Source organism: Hippoglossus hippoglossus, chromosome 1 (genome assembly GCF_009819705.1).
Source record: "Hippoglossus hippoglossus isolate fHipHip1 chromosome 1, fHipHip1.pri, whole genome shotgun sequence".
NCBI classification, from domain to species: domain Eukaryota; kingdom Metazoa; phylum Chordata; class Actinopteri; order Pleuronectiformes; family Pleuronectidae; genus Hippoglossus; species Hippoglossus hippoglossus.
The window spans coordinates 11081847-11105681 of record NC_047151.1 but is presented as its reverse complement, the minus strand read 5'-3'; the positions used below and the strand labels follow the sequence as shown (position 1 = coordinate 11105681).

The following is a 23835-nucleotide window of genomic DNA, read 5'->3' as shown; positions in this document are numbered from 1 at the left end:
TTTCTATACTCCAGTATAAATTCACAACACTTGAATACTTTGCAGCTGATAAATAAATTGTTTTATAACTTATTCTATTTATTCTACTGGTGTGTGTGTTTCCATTTAAAGACACACACCGCGCCGTCGAGCCTCACTGCTGATGACAAACTCTCAGATAAACGCCCGCGTGATCCTGTCCCACTGACGAAACGCAAGTTCCTGCGGGGCCACGCGGTCCCGGCGCTGGAGCCGTGGGTGAGACGCGCGTCCGTCCGCGCTGCGCTGCCTCTTCTCCGCCGCAGGACGGAGCCGCTCCGGGCGCGATCACATGCGCGGTCCTGCCGTGAATCTCGCATCACCACGGCAACCGGCGTTCACAGCGCGTCCCCGCGGCAGCAGCATCCGTGCGCTGCGATCCCATCATCCACAGGCGAGAGGAAGGAGAGAGGAAGCAGAGAGGAAGCAGAGAGGAAGCAGACAGTAAAGCCACAGTAAGTTCGTCTCCTCCGGTTTTACCCTCGAATGTTTTCTTCGTCAATTGTGCTGCAGACGTGAAGAGAGCGCGCACAGCTGCGCAGCGTTCGGCCGTGTGAGATGTTTCTGTGCAGGATGTCATGAAGTGATCTCATGCAGCCTCTCGTTATTTTTTCATTTACTTTAGAGAATACATGCATCTCACATTGACATCAGTGGCTGTACATCAACTAAGAGGTTATTCACCGATTTCACATTTTTAATGTCGAGCTGTAAGTTGCTGGGATTGATTCCACAAGTCTCAAAAAGCAACCCCCCCCCCTGTGTGGACTGAATGGTCCAAAAAAAAGGGTTTTTACTTTATTCAGAAGCACAGTGATGTGGTTTTATCCTGTTTCATGACAGACTGCTGCTGTGTGTGTGTGTGTGTGTGTGTGTCTCTCTCTCTGCTCACACAGCCTGTGTGTGTTGTCGCAGCAGTCCTCAATGCAGCAAGTTCAGATATGCATGAGCAGTGAAGCATGAGGAACTTGAGAAGTGCAGAATGCAAACAGCTCTTACAGCTATTCATATATTCCTCGTCAGAAAGCTGTGCCTCGGTAGGAATACATGTGAAGGCATCAAGGTGGGTTGAACTCGTCAAATCATGCGTCATTCTGATATCAGTATTTTACAGTGGATGTTATGTGATGCAAAATCAGTGGCTGAGCATTTTGAAAGATGTCATCATCGTGCAGCTCTTTCCGCTGCCGGACCTGTTTCCTGTCTGAGTGTTTGACAGCAGCAGCGCTCGCCTCGCTTGTTCATCACAGATTCAGGATGATTCATCGTACCCACACCACAAATGTGTGTGTGTGTGTGTGTGTGTGTGTGTGGGGGGGGGGGATGGTGGTCAGCACAGATGACCACTTCAAACGCCCACTGGCCAAGGACAGTGTTGTCTTGAGTAATATACTTTGGATTCAACTGACACAAGCTGCTCTCTAACTTGTGAAAAATAAATAAATAGACAGGTTTTAGCAAAATAATCTTGTACAATAGATTAATAATGTTTTACAACATAGAGGTGATTATTCTTGAATGATTAGATCAATAAAAAGGCCATTAAAACTTAAACACAGCCTATCACACTCACACATATACAGTAGTTGTGTATTGCATCTGTCCGGTGGCCTGTGATAATGATCCCGTATCTCCTTTATCAAAAGCACATCTCCTGTGCACCGGGGATTTCTCCTGCTGCATAAAGACTGTAGCTCTTTGCCTGCTGGTGTGTGTGTCATCATTGTGAGTCATTGGCGTCAGTGGGCCCGTGGGGTCCTTGGCTGGGGGAAGGTGTTGTGTTCCACTGTGTGAATGAGATAAGTGGCTCCTCACCTCTTCCCTCCACTTTTAGATGTGCATTCGATGGAGGAGAGAAAATAGAATAAAGTCAGAGCAAAGAGGCGTTCGGAGCAGACATGGTGGAGTGCGTCAAAACATTAAAGACATTGGTGAAAGAGGTTGGATTATACACAAATACATAAACATGGAGACAACAGGCTTCACTATGGCTCCAAACTAAAAGTTGTTATTTTAAGTTGCATAATTGGAATTCTGCTCAACACAAACTCATTGAATTATATACAAGACAGTTATTAAAGCAATAGCTCAAAATTTGCTTGTTTGCTAAATTACATTTTTTGATCTTAATGGTCAATATGGCGGTTAGCTTAGCTTAGCTTGAAAACTGAAAATTAGGGAAAATAGCCTGGGTCTGCTAGCTTGTACCAAAAAACACCTCTCACCTCCAAAGCTCACTAATTAACAATGATATATATTATTTGTTTAATCCATATGAAATCATATGAACAATGCCTGCACACAACTTCATGCCAAGTGTTGGACTGACCAACATTGCCAACATCTCAAGAACATTTCTCCTAGGATGGCTCAGAACAAAATTTTGTTTTCAGAAATATTTCCGTTTTTTTCGATTCTCCTCTTTCCTTCGTGTCCTGGCAGAATCTTCAGCTCTACACACACTGCTGTCACATTTCATTAAACATAGTCTGAGTCAGTCTGACCCAATCTGTCTGTTCCATCCCTGCTTTCTGTTTCCAGGCAGCCATGGTGAAGCTGGGCAGCAATCTGTCTGAGAAGCTGGAGAAGCAGCCGTCTGCAGACGACGGCTTTGATAACATTCCCCTCATCACGCCCCTGGAGGTCAACCAGCTACAGAAGCCGTTCGCGGACAAGGTAAATACAGCCCGTTGGGTGTGTGTTGTTAAATGTGCCTGCCCACCAGGTTTTCCTCTGAAATACCATACATTACATTACAGAAATGACTAACATAATAAAATTACTGTGGGTATACTCACCTTTTCCTTATGTAATGTAAAAACGGTGGCATCAGCCCACACAGTGTGAGCTCCTCTTTGAATGCATATTGTATAAAGAAAGCAAATAATAAACACTTTGTATTTATGTTTTTAAGGTGTTGACTAAATCTCTGTACTTTTACAAATGATGCACATGAACTTCTCAACATGCAGAACAGTGATTTCAGTGGGTCCGAGCTCACTCGACCTGTGGTGAATGCTTTGTGACAATAACTTCCATCGACTGTAATGTTAAATGACTAACTCCTGATCAGGAGTTCAGAGTTTTTTTACCAATAGTCATTGACAGTACATTGTTTCTTGTTCAGATCATTGTGAAGACATTGACACAGTACCAGCTGCAGCAGAAGAAGAAAAACAAGCTGTACGTGCCGAACATCAAGAAACTGAATATTAACTTCTACAGTGATGTTTCAGAGAAAATTAAGGTAACGAACAACAGGAAATCTACACAAATTCGTATTTAAGGATAATCCTCTTATTGTCAATGCCATGAAAAATTAACTGATCCTATTATCAAGTATTAACTGTGTATCCAAACTCTGATGCAGTATGTCCTCTGTGCCATAGAGCTCCATTTTATATGCACATCATGTTAAAAAACTTCAATGAGCCATTGCAGCAAGGCACTGTTGACAGGTTCCTTCTTTATCATGGAGTCAATACGACAGACACCATATACTCACTTGTATACTCACTGAAGCACCAAATTAATCTGTACCTGAAAATAGTCCCCAGCAAATATATTGTTTTCTTCTGCTTGACTAACATTTGCAAAATTGAACAATGTCCGGATGTTTTAAAAATTATAAATTATATTCATTGCCTTTTTTTGAGACTTACATCAATGTAAGGAACCACTGGAGTCAGGACTTAGAGCCATAGACAAGGTAGGGAAATCAGAAAGTGCAGGATTTGGTCTTTTGGCATTTATTGACAATGACAAATATATATATATATACATACATACATATATTGGCAGCCCTATCCTTCAAGCACTGATGGTGCTTTTTACTGAAGTGTTGTTTATGTATATATATTATGTATATATATTTTATGTATGTGTGTGTTCATTCGTCTGTTGTTGTCGTCCAGATCACAGGTCTGATCCTCATCACTCTGGCCTTCTTGACCAGCCTGCTCCTCCTGCTCATGTACAAAGCAATGTGGTACGACCAACTTACCTGCCCAGAGGGTTTTATCCTCAAGGTATACACACACACACACACACACACACACACACACACACACACACACACACACACACACACACACACACACACACACACACACACACAATATATGTGGGTTTTAATGCAAAGACAGTTATTCTAAATATCTTTCCGCTACTTTGCTCTCATGTGGTCAGACTTCTTATTACATCAACCAGATCGCGTCTGAGCAGCACCCACTGCAGCACCTATTATAAAAGTACTTTAACAGCCCACAATGCAGCTCATCTGGTGCTTGGTTCTCAGCACGCCCTCACATCAGTCACATACAGGAGGATTCAGGAAGACCCACACTCATTATCTCCAAATGACACCTTGTCGACATGGTGTACGGAGTCGACGCTGCCATGCATCTCAGCTGAAGAGTCTTTCTCGCAGAGGAACATGAGAGATTGGGAGAGACATAGGGAGGGAGGGAGGAGGGAGAAGAGAGAGGGAGCGACACAGCCCGCTTTCTGGTCAGGCAGAGATTGGGACGCCTGCCTGTGAATCGGAGGGGTCTTTAATTAGGACTGAGCGTGACTAAACTGTGATTAAAGGCCTAGCAGTGAGGGGGGAAGCAAGGAAGGGAAGGGGGAGGGAGCGGAGGGGGCCTTCCGGCAAAGGCTTTTGAAGTTTTTGCCGGTTACAGTTGCTTTCAGCATTTTTTCCTTCCCTGTTAATGTGTTGTTGGAGACATAAAAAGAGAGAGAGAAGTGAGGATGGAGGACGCAGGGTGGCGTTCAGTCACTGCTGTGCTTTTGATAGGTCCGGCCGCTCGCTGCTGAGGGAAGGTCAGGTAGTGGATCCTCTGAGGGGGGAAACTCTCAGAGTCAGTGGGCTCTTTCCAAAACACAACATCAACAGACTGGACATTGTGTTTGTTTGTTGGAGTTTGTGCTTTGGCGTCATCTGTGCTCAAAGATGAAGATAAACCAACTTTGTCAAAGGAGATTTTCACGCCTCTGATCAGATTTGTGGAAGCATTTGCCGTGCAGATTATTAAAGAAGAACTTGTACTTCTTAACATTTGTTCTCATTTGTTCCCCACTGGTAGTGTTCTAATGAGCCGTACGTGTTAAAATGTGTTTTATCAGAGCATCTTTCATTTCACTGTCACCAAAGTCAGTTTTCCATTAGAGGAACTTCAAAGTGAAACCTTTAAAAACCTGGAAAATACAAGTCAGTTGACGTTTCCTTGCACTGTGATGCGTCCACGTGGATTTCAGACGTGTGTGTTATCTTCTGGATCAACTTTTAATTTGAGCGTGAAAGGTCGTTCTTGCCCTTGGAGATTGTTTGACAGAATAAACTGAAGTCAACAATTAACTTTTGACGTTGGAAATGAGCTGAGCCCAGGGCAACAGAGCCAACTTAATCTGCTGAGGAGACACAATTCAAAGCTCTTGAAAAACATCAGTAAACCTTGACGTGAGATTAAGTTGTCTGATCTTTGGATCTGTTTTTCCTCTCTCTTCTGTGTCACCTCCTGAGCACGGCTGACAATTATTTTATGGAACTTTTTCTGTAAAGTGACCAAAGATAAACAAACTCTGTGAGAGTCTTTACATGTTGCGTTCAATTTCTACTACGGCCTTGTCAAAGAAAACCAGTCTGCTCTCGAGAGCGCACGCTACTATATAAAATGTGAAAAAGGTAAAACGGCACAGACGAAAGCTCTTGCTTCAGGAATTATTTTTAAATGTGCTGACATATTTACCCTGGGACTTTTTAAAGTTCTGACCCTGACATATACACAAGAATAAAATACATTCTATGCAGACTGAGAGCTCTGTAAGTGTTAATATGCATCTTCAACAAACGGACTATTTTGTCCCTCTCTTCTCTAGAGCTTCATAAACTATGTCAGATTTTCTAATGTAATCTCCACGTTTGATAATCATTACTGCTCATAAATTGAAAACAGGAGCAGTTCTGCGCTCTTTGTTGATTCTGTGGTAGACATGTGTTGTTAATCTCAGAGCAGTGTGTCCCCTTGAGGAAAACAAATGAAGTTATTCTTGTCTTTCTGTTGTAACAGCAGAAGCACTGCTCCCCGACAGCTCTGGAGATGTATTTCACAGAGCAGCAGCAGCAGCAGCAGGAGGAGCCAGGCGTCCACAGCGGCACCAACACTGGGCTGTACGCTGCTCTCAGCCACCTCAACCAGGTCAAGAGGCCTGGACCTGAGCTGCCATCACCATGGTTACCAGTCATCAGCTCTCTAAAGGAGGCCGAGGTGGCGAAGCAAGGCAGCGAGCCGCTGAAAAGAGCGCTGGAGGGAGAGGAGTGAAGGGTCTGATGGAGATGTAGGTGTTAGAGGAGGACGTGATGAGGATGGCCAGTGCTGTGTGTGTGTGTGTGTGTGTGTGTGTGTGTGTGTGTGTGTGTGTGTGTGTGTGTGTGTGTGTGTGTGTGTGTGTGTGTGTGTGTGTGTGTGTGTGTGTGTGTGTGTGTGTGTGTGTGTGTGTGTGTGTGGTGCTCCTACACCTTAAAAGTGTTTGAATATCTGTCAGAATTTTGAATCAACAACCTAAAGCACACATTTACTCAGCTTCATTACAGTTATGTTATGTTGATATTTAATAGCTAATATCTATTTAATAGCTAGTAGATGATATTTAAAAGCTAATACCTGACGTGTGTGTGCGTGTGTGAGTGTGCGTGTGTGTGTATGTGTGTGTGTATGTGTGTGTTGTGAGTTGCTGTGGTTAGAGGCAGGCATGTTATTAAAGTGTTGGAGAATGTGGCTGACTTTTGCAGTGTTACTGAGTCATGTGCAAACGCCTCCATCTGCATTCTGCGTGTGTGCACATATACACACTGTAAATTCACATTTACATTCATATGCAGTGTGCGAGTGTGTGTGCATACACTGAATGATTTGTGTACTTGTTGGAGAAAGTTGGAAGTGCGAGAAGAGAAGCGAGGCGAGAGCTCGGAGCGAGAAGAGAAGATAACAAGTTTTTAATGAGATGGCTCGGAGTTTCTCCTCATCGCTCCATCTTGTTATCTCACTGTCTGTTCACTTAGTCTTTGAGGGGAGTGTATATGAGATCAGCAGGGAATGTGCTCACACTTCAGCCATTAAAACAAGGAGCCATAACCGTCGATTTTAATATTTGCTGAAATGATTTGATCCTACATCTTATCAGCCCACGACTGCAAATTACAGTCCTGTGAAATGAAAGTCAAGTGAAAGCATTGCTCTTACATACCAAGCGACTCGAGTTACACAACCACAAGCGGTCTGTGTGCTTTAAAGCAGACTCACACAGTGGCTCTGGAAAGTATCCACTGGTAAATCTAATCAATTTTTAATTAAATCTACTAAATGATAAAGTGTGCAGTAATTAAAGAGGCCTGCATATACTTTCCAAAGCCACTGTACAAGTCTCCATTTGAAGCTTCTTTTACATAATGTGTGTGCTGCCTACTGTAATTATGGATAAAACTTGAGACATTAATGTATTGTCACAAAAATATCTAAATAATATAAATGTGTAAACTTATGTGTAAAACTAGCAAATGAAGCTCCGTCCACGTTTAGTTACTAGTTTTATTAAGTATGTGTAAATTAAATGATCACAGGGTTACTGTGGTCCTTTTGTGAATGTATGAAGTAGTTTCTTTAATCATGCAAGATCTACTATAATCATTGCTTATAATGTACGACCTACAGTCTGTACAATTTTCTATTTATTTCTATTCTTGTGTTTTGTTTTAGTGTCTTTTGAATGGAAAACCTGTGTTTGCAAATGTTGTAAAGTATTCTGTTCCAGCCTATCATGTTCATTTTAGAGGGCGGAAAAACAATAATGTGAAGTTCTTCTTTGAAACAACTTTTAAACACGTTGTTTTTTAATTATCAGATATAACAAGATGTTACCTGGCAAGTCTTGTCATTTGACCTTTTCTCTTTGTCTTACCATGTTTTAACAAACCAAACTCTTCATGTGAGAAGAGATGAATGTGAAGCACAGCCTGTCCCCCTGGGTCCAAGTGCCAAACGCTTACATCAGACCCATCTGCTCTGATGTCACTGACTGAACACAAATAAAAGCCTGAAGTGTTGACTCCCGTTGTTCACTATCAGCCCTATTGATTTAGATTCACTGCCTCTGTAATGACTTAATGATTCAATGATGCCTGATGATTCATGAGAATGATTCATAAGAACCTGAAAACTAACCTCAGCATAGCATCAGTAGCTGAATGAAGCTAAGTACATAAGCTCATTATATGTTTTATACGTGAATTCATTAAACAGCATACAGGCAGGTTGTAAAAATATTTTATTTATTGCTTATGTTCACTTTTGGGCTACGTGTAATTTCCATATTATGCTACTCTGTAAGTACATGTTACTGTATTTCAGAAATGAATGGAGAACTTTTTGTTGATAATGTAAGTTTTATGAAAACAGCAGGAGGTACTATCTCAGTGCAATATGTGAAGGAGGTTGGTGAACTGACTGAGTAATTACTAATTAATCACTAATTAACTTTTTTCTGCCCTTACAGATAAAGTGATACATTATTCTGAGAAGTTAAAATTAATCCATCATTAGTTAATGATTATTTTATTAATATTTACAAAAAATTTACAAAAAATTGATAGCAGGAGTAATTATCAGTTAGTTCCTGACTTGTTTTTCACCTCACTCGTTCTTGAGGTACTGTGTTTAATAAAGTTGAGTGTTATCTGTATAACAGTGACAGGGGCTGTTCTGCATAGTGAACAATTCTACATGTTTTCATTACACAACGTAAAATAATGTACTTTTGCTTTGTCAAATTTTTAAAAACATGACTTTAACATATAGTGGAGTATTTTTATAACCTTGAACTGCTACTTTTGTTACCTTCAACACTTTGGTGAATTTATCAAAGAAAAAGAAGCATTATTAGCCGACTGATATCTATGAGCGAGTGCAATTTGATGTGGCTTTATTGAATTTGAGCTGCCATGGGGGTGGAGGTATGTGCTCTACTGGTTTAAGGATGTGGATTCCTGCGCTCAGATCTACACAACACAAAGATGGCAATGCATGCGTTCTTGTGGGACATTTTTCTATTTAGTATAGATCTTATCTTGGATCACCGGCCAAAGAAAAACGTACAGCTCCTTTTACACTTAGTCGCTCGGAGATCATCAGTATGCGTAGAATTCAAAATATGATTCCTTCCTTCTTCTCCGACTTTAGTTTAGCAATTCAAAGCCAAGCCACATCCTCTCGCTGTTTGCTGGGTTCACTGCTGTGAGCCTGTCTGCATCTCATTTACACTCACATATTTTCACACCATTGCTCTAAACCTAGGGATGTGTGGCTGGAGGGGTTTGTGCCAGTGAGTGTTGCCTTGTTAGAAGTGTGTGTGTGCATGTGTGTGTGAGTGTGGCTATGAAATCATTAACCTGGAGCCATGAAAGTTAGTGTGCGAGTTTCTTTGTTTCAACACACACACATCTTAGAGCTTCTGTGTCTGTTAGAGTGTGTATTTATGCCTTTTGTGTGTGTGTGTGTGTGTTGTGTGTGTGCGTGCCCATGCTTGGCTTGTTAATTAAATCTACATTACGCCCTGTGTAGCCATTGGGGTTTTTTCTTCTCTCCTCTGTTACTGGGTGACATGCTTTAGACGCGGTTGGCCCAGGGCATGGAACTAAATAAAGTGCTGAGAAATATTTATTAGAGCCTTTACAGATCCCATGCTTGGTCAAGGCATAGCATGTTGTGCCAAAAAGGCTTGGATTCAAGGCCGGGGGAAAATCACGTAAAATCATTTGAGTAGTCACGTAAAAGCCGCCAAGCCCCATTTTCCTGCTTTATGGCATCAATAGATCTGAACAGTAAAATAGCAGGTTGTCCCCCTTCCCCTGAACTCCCCCTGAAAACTGTGAAGGTAAGCCGAGCCAAGAATCATTTAGCCGCTAACATGCCACCGGAATCTGATTCTTTTGAATCCTCAGAAGTTGTAGAGAAGGAGGGAAGAGTCCTGGTGATGTAAGAACCTTTTACCTGTTTAACTAAAGGAGTGGCGGGTTAAAAGTCTGAACTGACACAACTCATTGATGTCTATACGGCAGCTAGTTAGCTTAGCATAGAAGCTGTGGACACAGAGGAACAGCTAGCTAGGGGTGAATCACGACTTGGAGTTGTAAAAAGATTTCAGCATAACCTCAGACAAAACAGTTTCTATGTGTTAATCGGTGAGATTTAGAGTAACGTAGGATGATGTTGACGCCTTTGGACAGAACCAGGCTAGCTTTTACCCCTTGTTTCCATGCTTTGTGCTAAGCTAAGCTAACTGGTAGATCGCAGATGAGAGAGTGGCATCAATCATTTGGTGATATTAGAGCTTTCACCAAAATTTCAAACTTGTGGTTTAAAAATAAAAGTTGTTTTGGTGTATATATATACACTTTGTAACCCCCCCCCCCCCCCCCCCCCCCCCCCCCCATAATATGTGCTGTAGCCGAATATGCAGGCTACTGTAAAACTGTGAATATAGTCGATTTTCTTTATGATTATTGTTTATTATCATATTTGATTTGAGCATTTAAAGAGATGTGAAACCATTGTTTTCTATTTATCAGGTGTGCATGATGTACAAGAATACAACTTATTAAATATATTCAATATCTGCATTTGTGGTGCAAAATGAAATCAAACAGAATTTTCTAACAACACCGGGAACTATTTCTTCAGTCAAGCCAATTTCCAGTTATTTCTCCCTTTTTCTACAATCATATATGAATTACAAATATATTATTAGGTTGCTGTAAAGTCTACATGGTAATAGCTGGTGGCATTATACAAGAACCCACGCGAATAAAATTATGATGTTTTAAAAATCGTTATTGCAGAACTATTATGTAAACGTCTTTATGTGGCAGATAAAGGAAAAATCTGTCTCTAGATGATCGATGATCCAACCTACACAATAAATGTGTCTTATCCTTTATTCTCAGCAAATAACTTTTTAGGTAATTATTGGACATTTGATAAGAGAGAAAGTAAGAAGGAGAAGGAATCAGAAAGAGAAGAGGATGAACAGGGGAGAAAGAGCAGATGAGAGGTGGTTAGGCCTGTGAGGTGAAGGTGGGGGGGTGAGGGCTTCAGTAGAGGAAGAGGAGGAGGCCAAGAGGCATGGAAGAGGAGGAGGAGGAGGGTGAATCCAGGCTGACCCCAGTGTCTGTGTGTGTTGTTGTGTGTCTCAGTGGGTTTCCTCTGCCCTGGCGCCAGCTGGAAATGCCTCCACTAAGCAGAGGCAGTACACACATCATCCTCCATTCAGGCCCCTTTGATGGGAGTAACACTATACATGCCCAGCGCGCCTCACAGATCCTATCGAGCTGCTGTTTAAAGGGCGGGGAGCGAGAGCCTGGGCCGCTGATCATAACTTATCGAGCGCCTGGACGCACTGACATCCAGACTAGTTGCCGTGCACAGCAAATAAAAGCAAGAATAATTGATGGGGTTTGTAATTGGAGTGATGTTGTGTTGTTGTTAGAGTGGTGGAGGTTTCATGAGTTACGCTGCCACCTAGGGGTAATCTCCCATGGTTGCAGAGAGGAATGTGATCCCCTCTTGCTTCTTTTTTAAACCACCAGTTTGATAAGCAGAGTTTAAGTGGATCATGTTTTCTTAAACTCCTTCAGAGTGGAGTTGTCTTAATATCCTTTTTTTTCACTTCACAAGGGAATGATACTTTCTGGTTCACACAGTCCACAGTTGCTCTTCAAAGTCGATCCTCGCAATGGACTTTTTTAAATGACTCAAAAGCCATGAAATTGGTTATTAGTTTGTTATCCTGCCGTGATGTCGCCCTCATGCAACAAAAACCACGCCAGTAAACAATTATCTGACAGACAAGGCGAGGTACAGGCCCAGAGCTGCGGCCCAGACGTGCCGTGGGGAAGGAAAAAAAAGGCGGCTGTGCTTAGCTTAGCTTTTGTTTGCTTTGTTCTGGCCATTACGGAGCCGAAATATTGTCATTACTCAGAGACCAAATCATTTTACGACATCCTGCAATTAAACTCTAAGCTAATAGGTTAATGAGACAAATGGAGTTTGATCGCTGGAAGTTGGTTTCTATTAGTGATGGCATTGCAAGGAGATGTGCACTGTTGCAAGGTTTTACACACACACACACACACACACACACACACACACACACACACACACACACACACACACACACACACACACACACACACACACACACACACACACTCGTGCAAACACAAACAGAGAACAGGCTGGTTTGATTTAGTTTTTGCGGTCCCCTCCCGGAGCAGCCTCAGACAGGCAGAGAGGACCAGAGCGCAGTGAACTCAAGTCTAGCCAGAGCTCGGTTGTCTCTGCTATGCTTCAAGTCGAAACTCTCCAAATTGGGTTTAATCTGTGTTTTGCTTTGGCAATTATCGACCCGCAGAGCTGCATGGCAAATGGGGATGAATGAGCTTTAGATGGGCCCGGTTGAGAGGGAGGTCACAGGGTGATTAATGGCGATCGGTTGAATCTATGAATCGGCCGGTGAAGACGTAGCAGGGGATGACTTATCAGCTAATTCGCATGTGAAGCAAAATGCAGAAGGTGATGCAGCAGAAATGCAGTTTGAGTGATGGAAACTCTGAGAAAATAAAAATAAAATAATGTCAAACTTTTACTCCGACCAAAGATAAATTTACCAAAGAGTTTTCACATTTATTTGTGAAACAACATGGTTTGTATATGTATCCAGACATGAGGTCTGGTTTGTGTGTCATGTAACACCAGAGTTGTGGTATAAGTGTTTTTATGAAGATGAATATACTGTCTGTGAGCACACTGCTAATCAACATCACCACTTTTTATTGCACTATGTTGACCTCATGGTGACGGGAGTGCAAAAACATTTCTATAGCTTTGAGGAATTTATTTTTATTGAGTTGTTAGATGGCTCACATTGTTGTCTTTTCCAAATTTGGCTTAATATAACTTGATTTTACACATGGAAATCAGTTTACTCATCACAAGACATTTTAAAGGAATTAGAGAAGATGTGAATTGTTTTTCGTAACTTACTGCTTTGATCTATAAATCATTAGATAGTAGTGAGGACTGTTGATTCCCGTGTCCAAGCTGATGCCTTAAAATAGCTTTTCTTTGGGATAAACAGACTAAAACAAATATATTCAGTTTTTAATAAGATGTAGAAAAGCAGCAAATCCTCTCATTTGAGCCGCTGGAACTCTGGAAATATTTTGCATTTATTATCAATATATAGATTCTCTTTTCTGATAATATGGTTCTTGTTTTCTGATATTCAACTAAAACATTATTTTAATACTTCCACTACAAGATAATCAGTTATTTAATTGTATCTATTGTCTGTATTCCAGCTATTTGTGATGCCACCACTGTTCAAATATCAACATGAATTTTACTGATGAAAAATGATTGTCTGAAATAGAGGATTTGTCTAAATAACATAATTTATATATATATACACTACCGTTCAAAAGTTTGGGGTCACCCAGACAATTTCGTGTTTTCCATGAAAACTCACACTTTTATTTATCAAATGATTTGCAAAATTAATAGAAAATATAGTCAAGACATTGACAAGGTTAGAAATAATGATTTTTATTTGAAATATTAATTTTGTTCTTCAAACTTTGCTTTCGTCAAAGAATGCTCCATTTGCAGCAATTACAGCATTGCAGACCTTTGGCATTCTAGCTGTTAATTTGTTGAGGTAATCTGTAGAAATGTCACCCCACGCTTCCTGAAGCACCTCCCACAAGTTGGATAGGCTTGATGGGCACTTCTTGCGTACCATACGGTCAAGCTGCTCCCACAACAGCTCAATGGGGTTGAGATCTGGTGACTGCGCTGGCCACTCCATTACAGACAGCATACCAGCTGCCTGCTTCTTCCCTAAACAGTTCTTGCATAATTTGGAGGTGTGCTTTGGGTCATTGTCCTGTTGTAGGAGGAAATTGGCTCCAATCAAGCGCTGTCCACAGGGTATGGCATGGCGTTGCAAAATGGAGTGAAAGCCTTCCTTATTTAAAATCCCTTTTACCTTGTACAAATCTCCCACTTTACCAGCACCAAAGCAGCCCCAGACCATCACATTACCTCCACCATGCTTGACAGATGGCGTCAGGCACTCTTCCAGCATCTTTTCACCTGTTCTGCGTCTCACAAATGTTCTTCTGTGTGATCCAAACACCTCAAACTTTGATTCGTCTGTCCATAACACTTTTTTCCAATCTTCCTCTGTCCAATGTCTGTGTTCTTTTGCCCATATCAATCTTTTCTTTTTATTGGCCAGTCTCAGATATGGCTTTTTCGTTGCCACTCTGTCTAGAAGGCCAGCATCCCGGAGTCGCCTCTTCACTGTAGACGTTGACACTGGCGTTTTGCGGGTACCATTTAAAGAAGCTGCCAGTTGAGGACCTGTGAGGCGTCTATTTCTCAAACTAGAGACTCTAATATACTTGTCTTCTTGCTGAGTTGTGCACCGGGGCCTCCCACTTCTCTTTCTACTCTGGTTAGAGCCCGTTTGTGCTGTTCTCTGAAGGGAGTAGTACACACCGTTGTAGGAAATTTTCAGTTTCTTCGCAATTTCTCGCATTGGAATAGCCTTCATTTCTAAGAACAAGAATAGACTGGCAAGTTTCACATGAAAGTTCTCTTTTTCTGGCCATTTTGAGAGTATAATCGAACCCACAAATGTGATGCTCCAGATACTCATAAAGATAAAGGAAGGCCAGTTTTATAGCTTCTCTCACCAGCAAAACAGTTTTCAGCTGTGCTAACATAATTGCACAAGGGTTTTCAAGGGTTTTCTAATCATCCATTAGTCTTCTAAGGCGATTAGCAAACACAATGTACCATTAGAACACTGGAGTGATAGTTGCTGGAAATGGGCCTCTATACACCTATGTAGATATTTCATTAAAAACCAGACGTTTCCACCTAGAATAGTCATTTACCACATTAACAATGTATAGAGTGTATTTCTGATGAATTTAATGTCATCTTCATTGAAAAAAACAGTGCTTTTCTTTGAAAAATAAGGAAAATTTCTAAGTGACCCCAAACTTTTGAACGGTAGTGTATATATTTGACCAGTGACTATATTGTTAAGAGTATTGTTTATGTATTGTGAGTTTCTATTGTTTAGTTTCTATCGCACAGTTTAGAGAACATTTTGTTAGGCTTCATTATCAGTTCATCATCATCACATCTCCTGTTCTCTCATGTTCCCCTTTTCTCTCCTCTCTGACTGAAAATACACAACAATTGTTTGACTGTAGCATCCCCTAATAAAATAACAAATTAATAATATGACTCTTTCTCTCCCTCCAAATATTGACCACTTGTCTGCTTCTAATGTGCTTTACAAACTGACACTAAACTCCTCAGCTAAACATTTGTGTTGAAACTGAAATTTAATCTTTCAAATGAATCAAGTTTCTCCTTCTTTTTCTTCCTGCCTGTTAATTCAAGAGCAGTTTTGAGGGATAAGACAAGTTTACCAGGTCCAATGAGCAGGGCGGGTGCAGCTGCAGATTCTGGGACCTCTGACAACATCTGACAACATCTCACAACCCCCAACGAGTTTCTAATCCTTGACATGTTCCAGGGACCCGGTCCAGGATCTGGGCATTCCCCAAAAAAAAAAAAAAAAAAGACATATATCATCATAACCCATAAAAAAGGAATCACTGAAAACCATCAATGATCATTTATTTGTTTTACTTTTTTTAATGTCACTGTTAATGCTGGAATAGCCGCCATGTAAAAGAAAAATGCAGTTTCAAGCTTCTATGGCAGCTGTTGTGTAGCTCATATTGTTACACTCCCAGTTTCATGACATGTGTGACCAAACAAATTCTACCTTTCATTTACTCCGCAAATACATTCAGTGTAATTTAGTTTTTCTGTGCTAATTTGAATGCTAATCAGGTTACCCACTATATTGAATCTAATTTTCCTCTTTTGAATTGTGTATGTTTATCCGTCTACTTTACTAATGCAAAAAAGTCAAATGCAAGTGAAATTGAAACAGGCTCAACAAATATACAAATAAATCGTGAGCCCGACATTAAGGGCGCGACAAAAAGGTCAACTGAGTAGAAAGCAGCAGCTGGAGAAAACATCTGTTGTGTGAGGATCGATGCGACGACTCTAACAATGGTATCTAAGTGATTGATTAAATGATTAATTCATAAGACAAACATAACCAAACACATTTCAACAATGTTTTCTAAACAGTTTTCTTAAGTCTCGAGTTATGCTCTCATAATGATGTCACTTTCATCTGCAATGCTTTAATGCAGCCAACTGGAGAACTAGCAGCAGAACCAACTGTTAATCTCAACAAGTTAAATATATATAAATTAATATATATAATCCACATTTTTTTTGCTGATTGTCTTTAAATTAGTTTGCACTACATTCAGGTTTGAGCCCAAACATTTTTTAATTGTAAGACTTTTTAATAGTTTCTGTGTAAGTATGCAAATTCATTTTTACAATGTTTTAATTTTTCTGATTCGCCATCGCTGGGAACTTGTTGTCCTAAAGTGTTTTCACTTTTCCACAGTTACTTCCCGTAAAGACCTCAAAGGCAGTGCGCGCTGTCTTCAACCTTTATTGGAGGTGCGTTTAAATCCCACAGATCCTGCATGTAATTGCTACAAGGAGCCTGACTTAAAGGTCTTTCCCCCACCTGCAGCTTGTATTAAAAGCTTTTCCCACATCAGCAGGTGGGTCCACTTCACCACACCACGTTCAGAAGTGGTTGCACTTTGGAGAACACATCATCGGTTGCACCTCTGCTCCACATTGTCATTATCATGTAGAACCTCTCCTAACAGGCAGGACTTTTTGCAGGATTAACTCAGCTGACAGATTCCCCAGATTCCCTCAGAGGGGGGACCCTGGGCCACTCGCTCACCGAGCCGATACTCAGCGAACCCCACTGAGATTCAGTTAAACCTGACACAGAGCTGCACCGATAACTCACACTGCGCGGGACAGTCGTGGTTTTCTGTTATTAGATGGCAACAGCTACTCCACTGGATCTTCTTACATGATTAACCATTTACGTTACTCTGCTTTATAAAGGCTAATGAAAATGTCACTGTTGATTAGAGGTGGTGTTCCACGTCTCTGGTTCTGGTTAAATGGTGGAGCAGTGAAGAAAAAAGGGAAATAAATTCCGTTTAAAGGTTATTGATATTTATAGGAATGTCTCTTGAGGAAGATTCTCCCGAGGTCGGTTAGTATAAGAATCCCGCTTAACCTCACCATAAAAAAAGATGTCATGTCATGTGCTCATTGCCTCACAGTGGCCTAATTCTTGACATGTTTTCACCCCTCACTTCATTTGACAGTGGCGGAGGAAACAATGGAATACTTTCAGGAGAACTCCATAAATTTGGAGACGATGATGAGCAACTGTCAACAAATAATGACAGTCGCTATTAAAAACCGGAGTGACCTGCTCGCCACAAGCCTCTCTCAGGGGGGACGAGGGGAAGCCAAGAATAAATTGCCTGTCTGTAGCCATTTGAATGCAACATTTAGCTGTGATTTATGTGAAGGCAGAAAAGCATTATGAGAAAACATTTTCCAAATGCAGCAGCTTGCAGCAATTTACATTATATGGGGGGAAAACCGCTGAAACAAATATTTGGCCTCCATAATGAAATGGATATATTTATACACACTGAATTGAGTCAAAGGCCCTGTAACGAACGCATGGCTTCACCAGAGGACCTCGCTGTGTTCTCGTAGTAAACATTTTACTGATGCTACAGGGGCTTCGAATGAAAGTTATTAAGGCCATAATTCTCCCAGCGGGGCCAAAAGATACAGAGATAATGGACATGAAGAGAGAGAGAGACAGAGGATACGCTGGAGGGAAATCAGCGTCGTGTTTTTATCTCAGACAGAAAGAGATTGTGAGATCTAGGATTTCTATTTCAATTAGTTCCAGTTAAAAGAGGTAAAGCTGAAATCGATTTGCTTTTGCTTGGCTAGATAGCTTGCCAACTGTGGCACACTTTAATCTCCCACGAGTTTCTTCTCTGCAACAAGGTGGATTAGGAAAATAATAAATATATATTTGCAGTATTTTTCCCCAGAGGAACCTCGATAACAGAATATAAATAGTATATGTCACTTTGCGACATCCAGTATTCAACCATCTAGAGAAAAATCGAAACTTTCTAAAATGTTCAAAATTCTTATAGTAAAATATTGTACTACTATAATGCAAATTTTGATGTTTAAACATTCTTAATTTTCCTTTTCAAGAATTAAAAACCTACTTTTTATACTGTACCTTTTTCTAAAGGTGTCTTGTAAGCCTGTTTTAGGCTGGACACATAATGTGCATGACACGATATAAAAAAATCAATCAATCAATGAAAACCTACAAATGATAAAGTAAATGGATGAGCTGCATCCAGTATATTTAGTGTGAAGCTGCACTATTCAATATGTTTATAATGATGAAAATAAAGATTATGTGCAACATGAGTGATGTATGTGACAACTTAAATGTATAAGGCAGTTGCTGGGGACCTTTTCCAGAACATCTCTTGCCAGCCCCCTAGTAAAATGTCCAGAAAATGTAAGCCCATGTGAGAATACAGCAGGAAAATATCTGGAAAATGTTCAGTGAGCGAATGGGCGTGTTGATGCCGTTTCAAAAGCAAATGAAGCAAAACTAGAAATATACAAATATTTCAGGATTAAAAAAGGAAGTAAACAGGTAAACAACACAGACGATGATGTCATCTTAGGAAGACAGCAGGAAAACTTGTGCTTTACGTGCTGCCTCCCGCGTGCTCTAACCAGACGCCACCCCTCGCTTGATTGTGCTGGATATATTTTTGTGTGTTTTTTATATGCGAATGGGAAATGTCTAGACCCAATTTCATTCTGGCGTTCACGTCTGAAAGCAGCTTCAGTTGAGAGCAGCAAGTAGCTATTTTAATCAAGAACTGCTACATGAGCTGTTCTGCACCAAACAGAATTCACAGAAAGAGACCTGATTTAGTATGACATTCAAAAATTCTTGATTGTTGCTTTTTCCTTTTTTTTCAGATCAACATTTTCTGATGATGTTTTGGGGGCCCCAGCGTTTCTAGTAGTTTTTAGTCATGAAGTTTATTACAGATATAGATAAACATCAGTAGACACCAATGAGCCAGTTGCAGATGGTTAAAATAAGTGTAGCGCTATCTTATCCCCGTTTAGCACAAAATCTTACCTGAACTATTCCACACAAAAACTCACAAACTCTTGTTACGAGCATGCAGAGCTTCAGTTCCCTTCACACACACGCAGGGCAAGGAGACACAGATGCAACAGCCAAATTAATATGTCACAAAGAAAATATTTTAATGACTTACAAATGGGGGTGACTGCACACTGCCCTGTGCCATTTATTTACAGTGAGGCTGAGACTTACTGGCATGAGGCAGCACATACGGCAAATTCTTAGACATCTAAATTAGAGGGGGCCTGGAGTGTCGTGGCTTCAGATACATGTGTGTAACCCCTGTGGTCTCCAAACTCCCTCCTTCAAATTTGCGTCTTCCCTAATCAGTGCCAAATGGTGAGATTTTTTTTTTTCTCCTCTCCTTCCCAGCTCGGGCGTCATAGGCAGCTAGAGAGAGAGAATGAGAGGAAGGAAGTCATTGAATTCAATGAGAGCATTCCATTTTTATTTTTTACGGCCACCTCATATTCACTCATCCCCCCCACCCCCCCCCCCCCATAAACGCAGCAGCTCTTACAATTACCGACGCTTTCATGTGTCCCAGTCAGCGGTCGGAGGGGAAGGAGGGCCAATTGCTTTTAATTAAGAGGTATTTGTTTGGGAGCTGTGGGGTGCTAAACTCCTCATGCACATGGCACTTTTTCTTTGTCATGTTAGAAGCGCTGCAGGGCAAAACATCTCCTGAGTGAAAAACTGACCAAAAACACTGTACGCTCTTTGTTTTCTCAGAGATAAGAAGGACTGATTTTGGTCTGTGTTCCAAGAGAAACAGGTCAAGGTGCAGTGAGAAGGGAACGTGTTGGATGCAGGGTCTGTGCTGCCATTACTGCACTTTTAATCTCATTTGCACCTAATGCCACAGTAAAAGAATTCCACACTTCAGCCAGCATATGCTTGTGATTATTAATTAGTGTTTTTGCCTGCATTTTAGGTAATAATAGAGAACCAGTAAAACTGCGAGCCCTCCTACTCAAGGCAAATGCCTACAATTAAAGTTTACTATGTGTTTGTTTTTCAAAAGGCTTTTTAACGTTGGACTGATGCAACAGCTTGGCAGACGCAGAGGTTCTTCGTGCAAGATAAACAGAGCTGCAGCGAGGCCGACTTGAGGACGGTGTCAGGACCAATATCTTCCTCACTCTGTCAAGGTGAGCAAGAGGAGGGTAAGATTGTGTAAGAAATGTCAGTTTAGTTGTGGAAAAATCTCCTTGTTTATGAATCTTTTGTGTATATGATGTTTTTATAATCAGGCAGTTTCATGCGAGGCAGCTTCCTGCATCTTTTGAACGGGAAACACAATAACTCAATTAAATCAGGAATTAAACTTTCATATCAAGGATAAATAAATCTGCTAACAAGTCTGTCTCTGTCTGTGTGACCATCCGAAAACCATGAAAACACATCAGGGAGCTACTGTCACACTGGCTGACATGTTCTTTCATTGCACTGAACATGGACACTGTTCTCATGTAGCTGATCGACAGAGAAGACATCTAATGTGTGTGTGTGTGTGTGTGTCTGTGTGTGTGAGAGAGAGAGAGAGAGAGAGAGAATGAGAGAGAGAGAGACAGGACATATTAGGACCCTCGCACTGTCATTTGGTCGTGCTGACATGGCAGAAAACCGTCTGGGTCACAGAGTCAGCTGGCACCAGAGTTAATGGGCCTGGCCTCTGTGTGTGTGTCTGTGTGTCTGTGTGTGTGTGTGTGCGTGTGTGCGTGTGTGTGTGTGTGTGTGCGCGTGTGTGTGTATCTGTGAACACACTAATGGTTTTGTTGCATGCACATCTATTCAAATTAATCGGTGAGTGTGCAGGCAGATACACATTAGTGGTCCTGTGCATATGTTGTGTGTGTGTGCATGTGTGTGTGCGTGTAGTTGTCCCTCCCCTGCCCCCCAGCTTTGCTCTCCGTCCACAATGAACCTCGCTCTGAAACGTGGAGCCGCGTGATGACAGGCCGATCGCCGGGGGACAATGCACTGTAATTTGTGAGGGGCCTTGCCACGAGAGGAATGATGGGTAATTAAGAGGAAGACACTGAGAGACACGGTGGGGACTTGGTGACAGGCGACAGGTCATTGGCTGTGTGCACTGACAAGCCAACAAACCCCTCTCTGGTTCTCCCATTCCAGGCTGGTCCCCCGCACTGCTGCATTCAAAAACACACACACACACACGCATGCACATGCACGCAGGCACACGCACACGCACACACACACACACACACACTTGCACACACACAAATAGTTTATAGCAACTATGTTCACAGTTTTGGCTCTAATAGTTCTGATAAAATTGGACAAACTACATCACGGTGACAATACTTTGTAACAATAATTTACAGAATGTACATGAAAAGTAATTAATAGTCCTGAATGCACAGAGAAAACTGTTGTGTCAATTCTGCAGACACTGAAGGTCCAAGCTGAATAAGGATGGTGGTCTGTGATGGATGTTCACAGTTATTGCAATAATTCTACAGTTCAGTATTATTTTATCTTAATAGATTTAACAAATCTCAAACATCTGATTGTCCGACATGTTCATTTGCTCATCTGAGGTCTGTTTCTTTTAGCGCTGCTGCCACTGGGAGATCTTAGCAATAGACTTGTTAAGCACAATATTAATATTACAAATAGAACTGATGATAGATAGACATTTTAACGGAACAAGAAAAAAATGCCCTATCTTACAATGTTAAAGAAAGGGAACAAATTCCTGAATCCACCTGCTTATCCGGATCCGCACCACCAAAAAAACAACATACAAATGGCCAGGGGTGAAAACATAACCCCCTTGATGGAGGTATTTACTCTTCAATATGTCAATTTTTATGTTGAATCATCAAAATATTATTGCATAATGCAATAGATAACTGAAGAAAATATGTTTTTGCATCTGGAAATAATTGAAACATACTCAGTTGTCACTTTTTTAGGTCTATATAACAAACACAGACTAATTTAACAGCCCTTCAATAAATTTTAACATCTGCAAAATTCAGTCTTATTGAAACAGTTTTGAAGAGGTGTTCATTCATTGACCATTTTGCGGCCGTGTTGCAGACTGTCATGCATCGTACTGAGGACTGTTTCTTTGTCTTCCCCATTTCAGAGTAGCTATTTGTACATAATAAACTAGTAATTGTGTGTGACTGTTGTCAACAGTTACAAGAAAAAATGTAAATTAAACTCAGGAAATATCTTTTCTTGTAAATTTCTTTATGGAAATATCTTTACAAAAATCAACACATCATTGTGTGTTAGTACTAAACAGTACACTACAGTAATTTATTGTAAACATCACTGTCGACTCCCTAACTTTGTCCACACTGTGTCTGTCTGTATGTGGGACTATGGCCACAAAAGAGGCTTTTGTATGAAGCTGGATGATGGACATATTAAAAGAGAAGAGGCCTTGTGTTACCTGCACCCTTCTGATAAACACACACCCATCTTTTTAACAAACCAGGTAACGGTGAGGTGAGTGGACGGTCACTGGACAGTGTCGAACAAGATGGTAAATGTCTATCACCTGTCTCCAGGGAAAAAATGTGTGTGTGTGTGTGTGTGTGTGTGTGTGTGTGTGTGTGTGCATGTAAATACATTGCAATATGAACCCACTGAATGCAAAAATGAATAAATATGATATAAAAAAGAGAAAAAGGAGATTTGCTTATATTAAGAACAATAGTTGGCATGTACAACTTGTCTTGTAGCATCATTATATGATCAGATTAATATCTTCCATGATGAATTTCTGGTTTTAAAATTGTTGGAGTAAAATGTGAGTTTACAAAAAAATCATCACATCATCCAGAATTAGTCAGAAATGTAACAAATTTGATTTGAGTTGTATATTCTCTTTTAAAATCATATTGTTGTATTTATATCTTATGTTTGTTTGATTTTTATCTTAAAGCAATTTTGTATGTGTATCAGAAGAATGCAGCGTTTGCACAGAGAAGCCTGTGGTTGAAATCCAATACATATGAAGAGAGGCATTTAGCCTTCCAGAAAATCTCAAACATTTTCTCGTTTTCATTTGCATTTCTTTTCCTCCTCTCTGAACCTTTTCATCTTATGGAGGTTTCACCGCATTACTACAGGGACCTTCCACCGCAGGACCAAATCCTCAAGGTGTACAGTACACAGGCTCCGTTCCCACAGACCCCCAAAAACCCATATCAGCCCCTGTCTGCACATCTCTCCCTTACATCTCCCTGGCAGCCTGTAAATCACCAAAGCTCACTCCCAGCCCCATTAAATAAATGTGCTGGGGTCGCTGACTAATTGATAGCGTTACAATCTGAACTGGTTCATAGTGGCGCTAAATTGAAAACATCGGGGGAGGAAGACAGGGGGATGTTGGTAGTAAAGAGAGGGAGGAAAGAGGCCTTTGAGGAGACAGACAGATCAAGGGGGGGCTGTGTGTGTTGGGGGAGGCCTGGGGAGGGAGAGGAAGAAGTTTTGATGATAGAGGCAGGAGAGGAG

The 23835-nt window shown here is 41.0% G+C and overlaps 1 protein-coding gene across 4 annotated transcripts; it reads left to right on the top strand.

Annotated features, from left to right (window-relative positions):
* Positions 1-220: 220 nt before the first annotated feature.
* Positions 221-8122, top strand: caly (calcyon neuron-specific vesicular protein). 4 transcript variants are annotated; one of them, XM_034599099.1, is made up of 6 exons: positions 221-473; positions 2564-2694; positions 3146-3265; positions 3933-4046; positions 6090-6446; positions 6527-8122. In XM_034599099.1, the coding sequence occupies exons 2-5, from the start codon at positions 2566-2568 to the stop codon at positions 6339-6341; spliced, it is 615 nt and encodes a 204-aa protein (XP_034454990.1). In that variant the 5' UTR covers positions 221-473; positions 2564-2565; the 3' UTR covers positions 6342-6446; positions 6527-8122. The 4 variants fall into 4 exon arrangements, with proteins under 4 accessions (XP_034454990.1, XP_034454989.1, XP_034454988.1 ...); XM_034599098.1 differs by having other exon boundaries at positions 2560-2694; positions 6090-6396; positions 6495-8122; XM_034599097.1 differs by having other exon boundaries at positions 2560-2694; positions 6090-6396; positions 6489-8122.
* The last annotated feature ends 15713 nt before the right edge of the window (positions 8123-23835 follow it).

Bases quoted from the DNA above. Each gene is read 5' to 3' on its own strand.
- caly (XM_034599099.1), top strand. From the start codon at position 2,566: ATGGTGAAGCTGGGCAGCAATCTGTCTGAGAAGCTGGAGAAGCAGCCG. The intron at 2,695-3,145 runs GTAAATACAGCC...TTTCTTGTTCAG, and splicing joins AGAAGCCGTTCGCGGACAAG to ATCATTGTGAAGACATTGAC. The intron at 3,266-3,932 runs GTAACGAACAAC...GTTGTCGTCCAG, and splicing joins ATGTTTCAGAGAAAATTAAG to ATCACAGGTCTGATCCTCAT.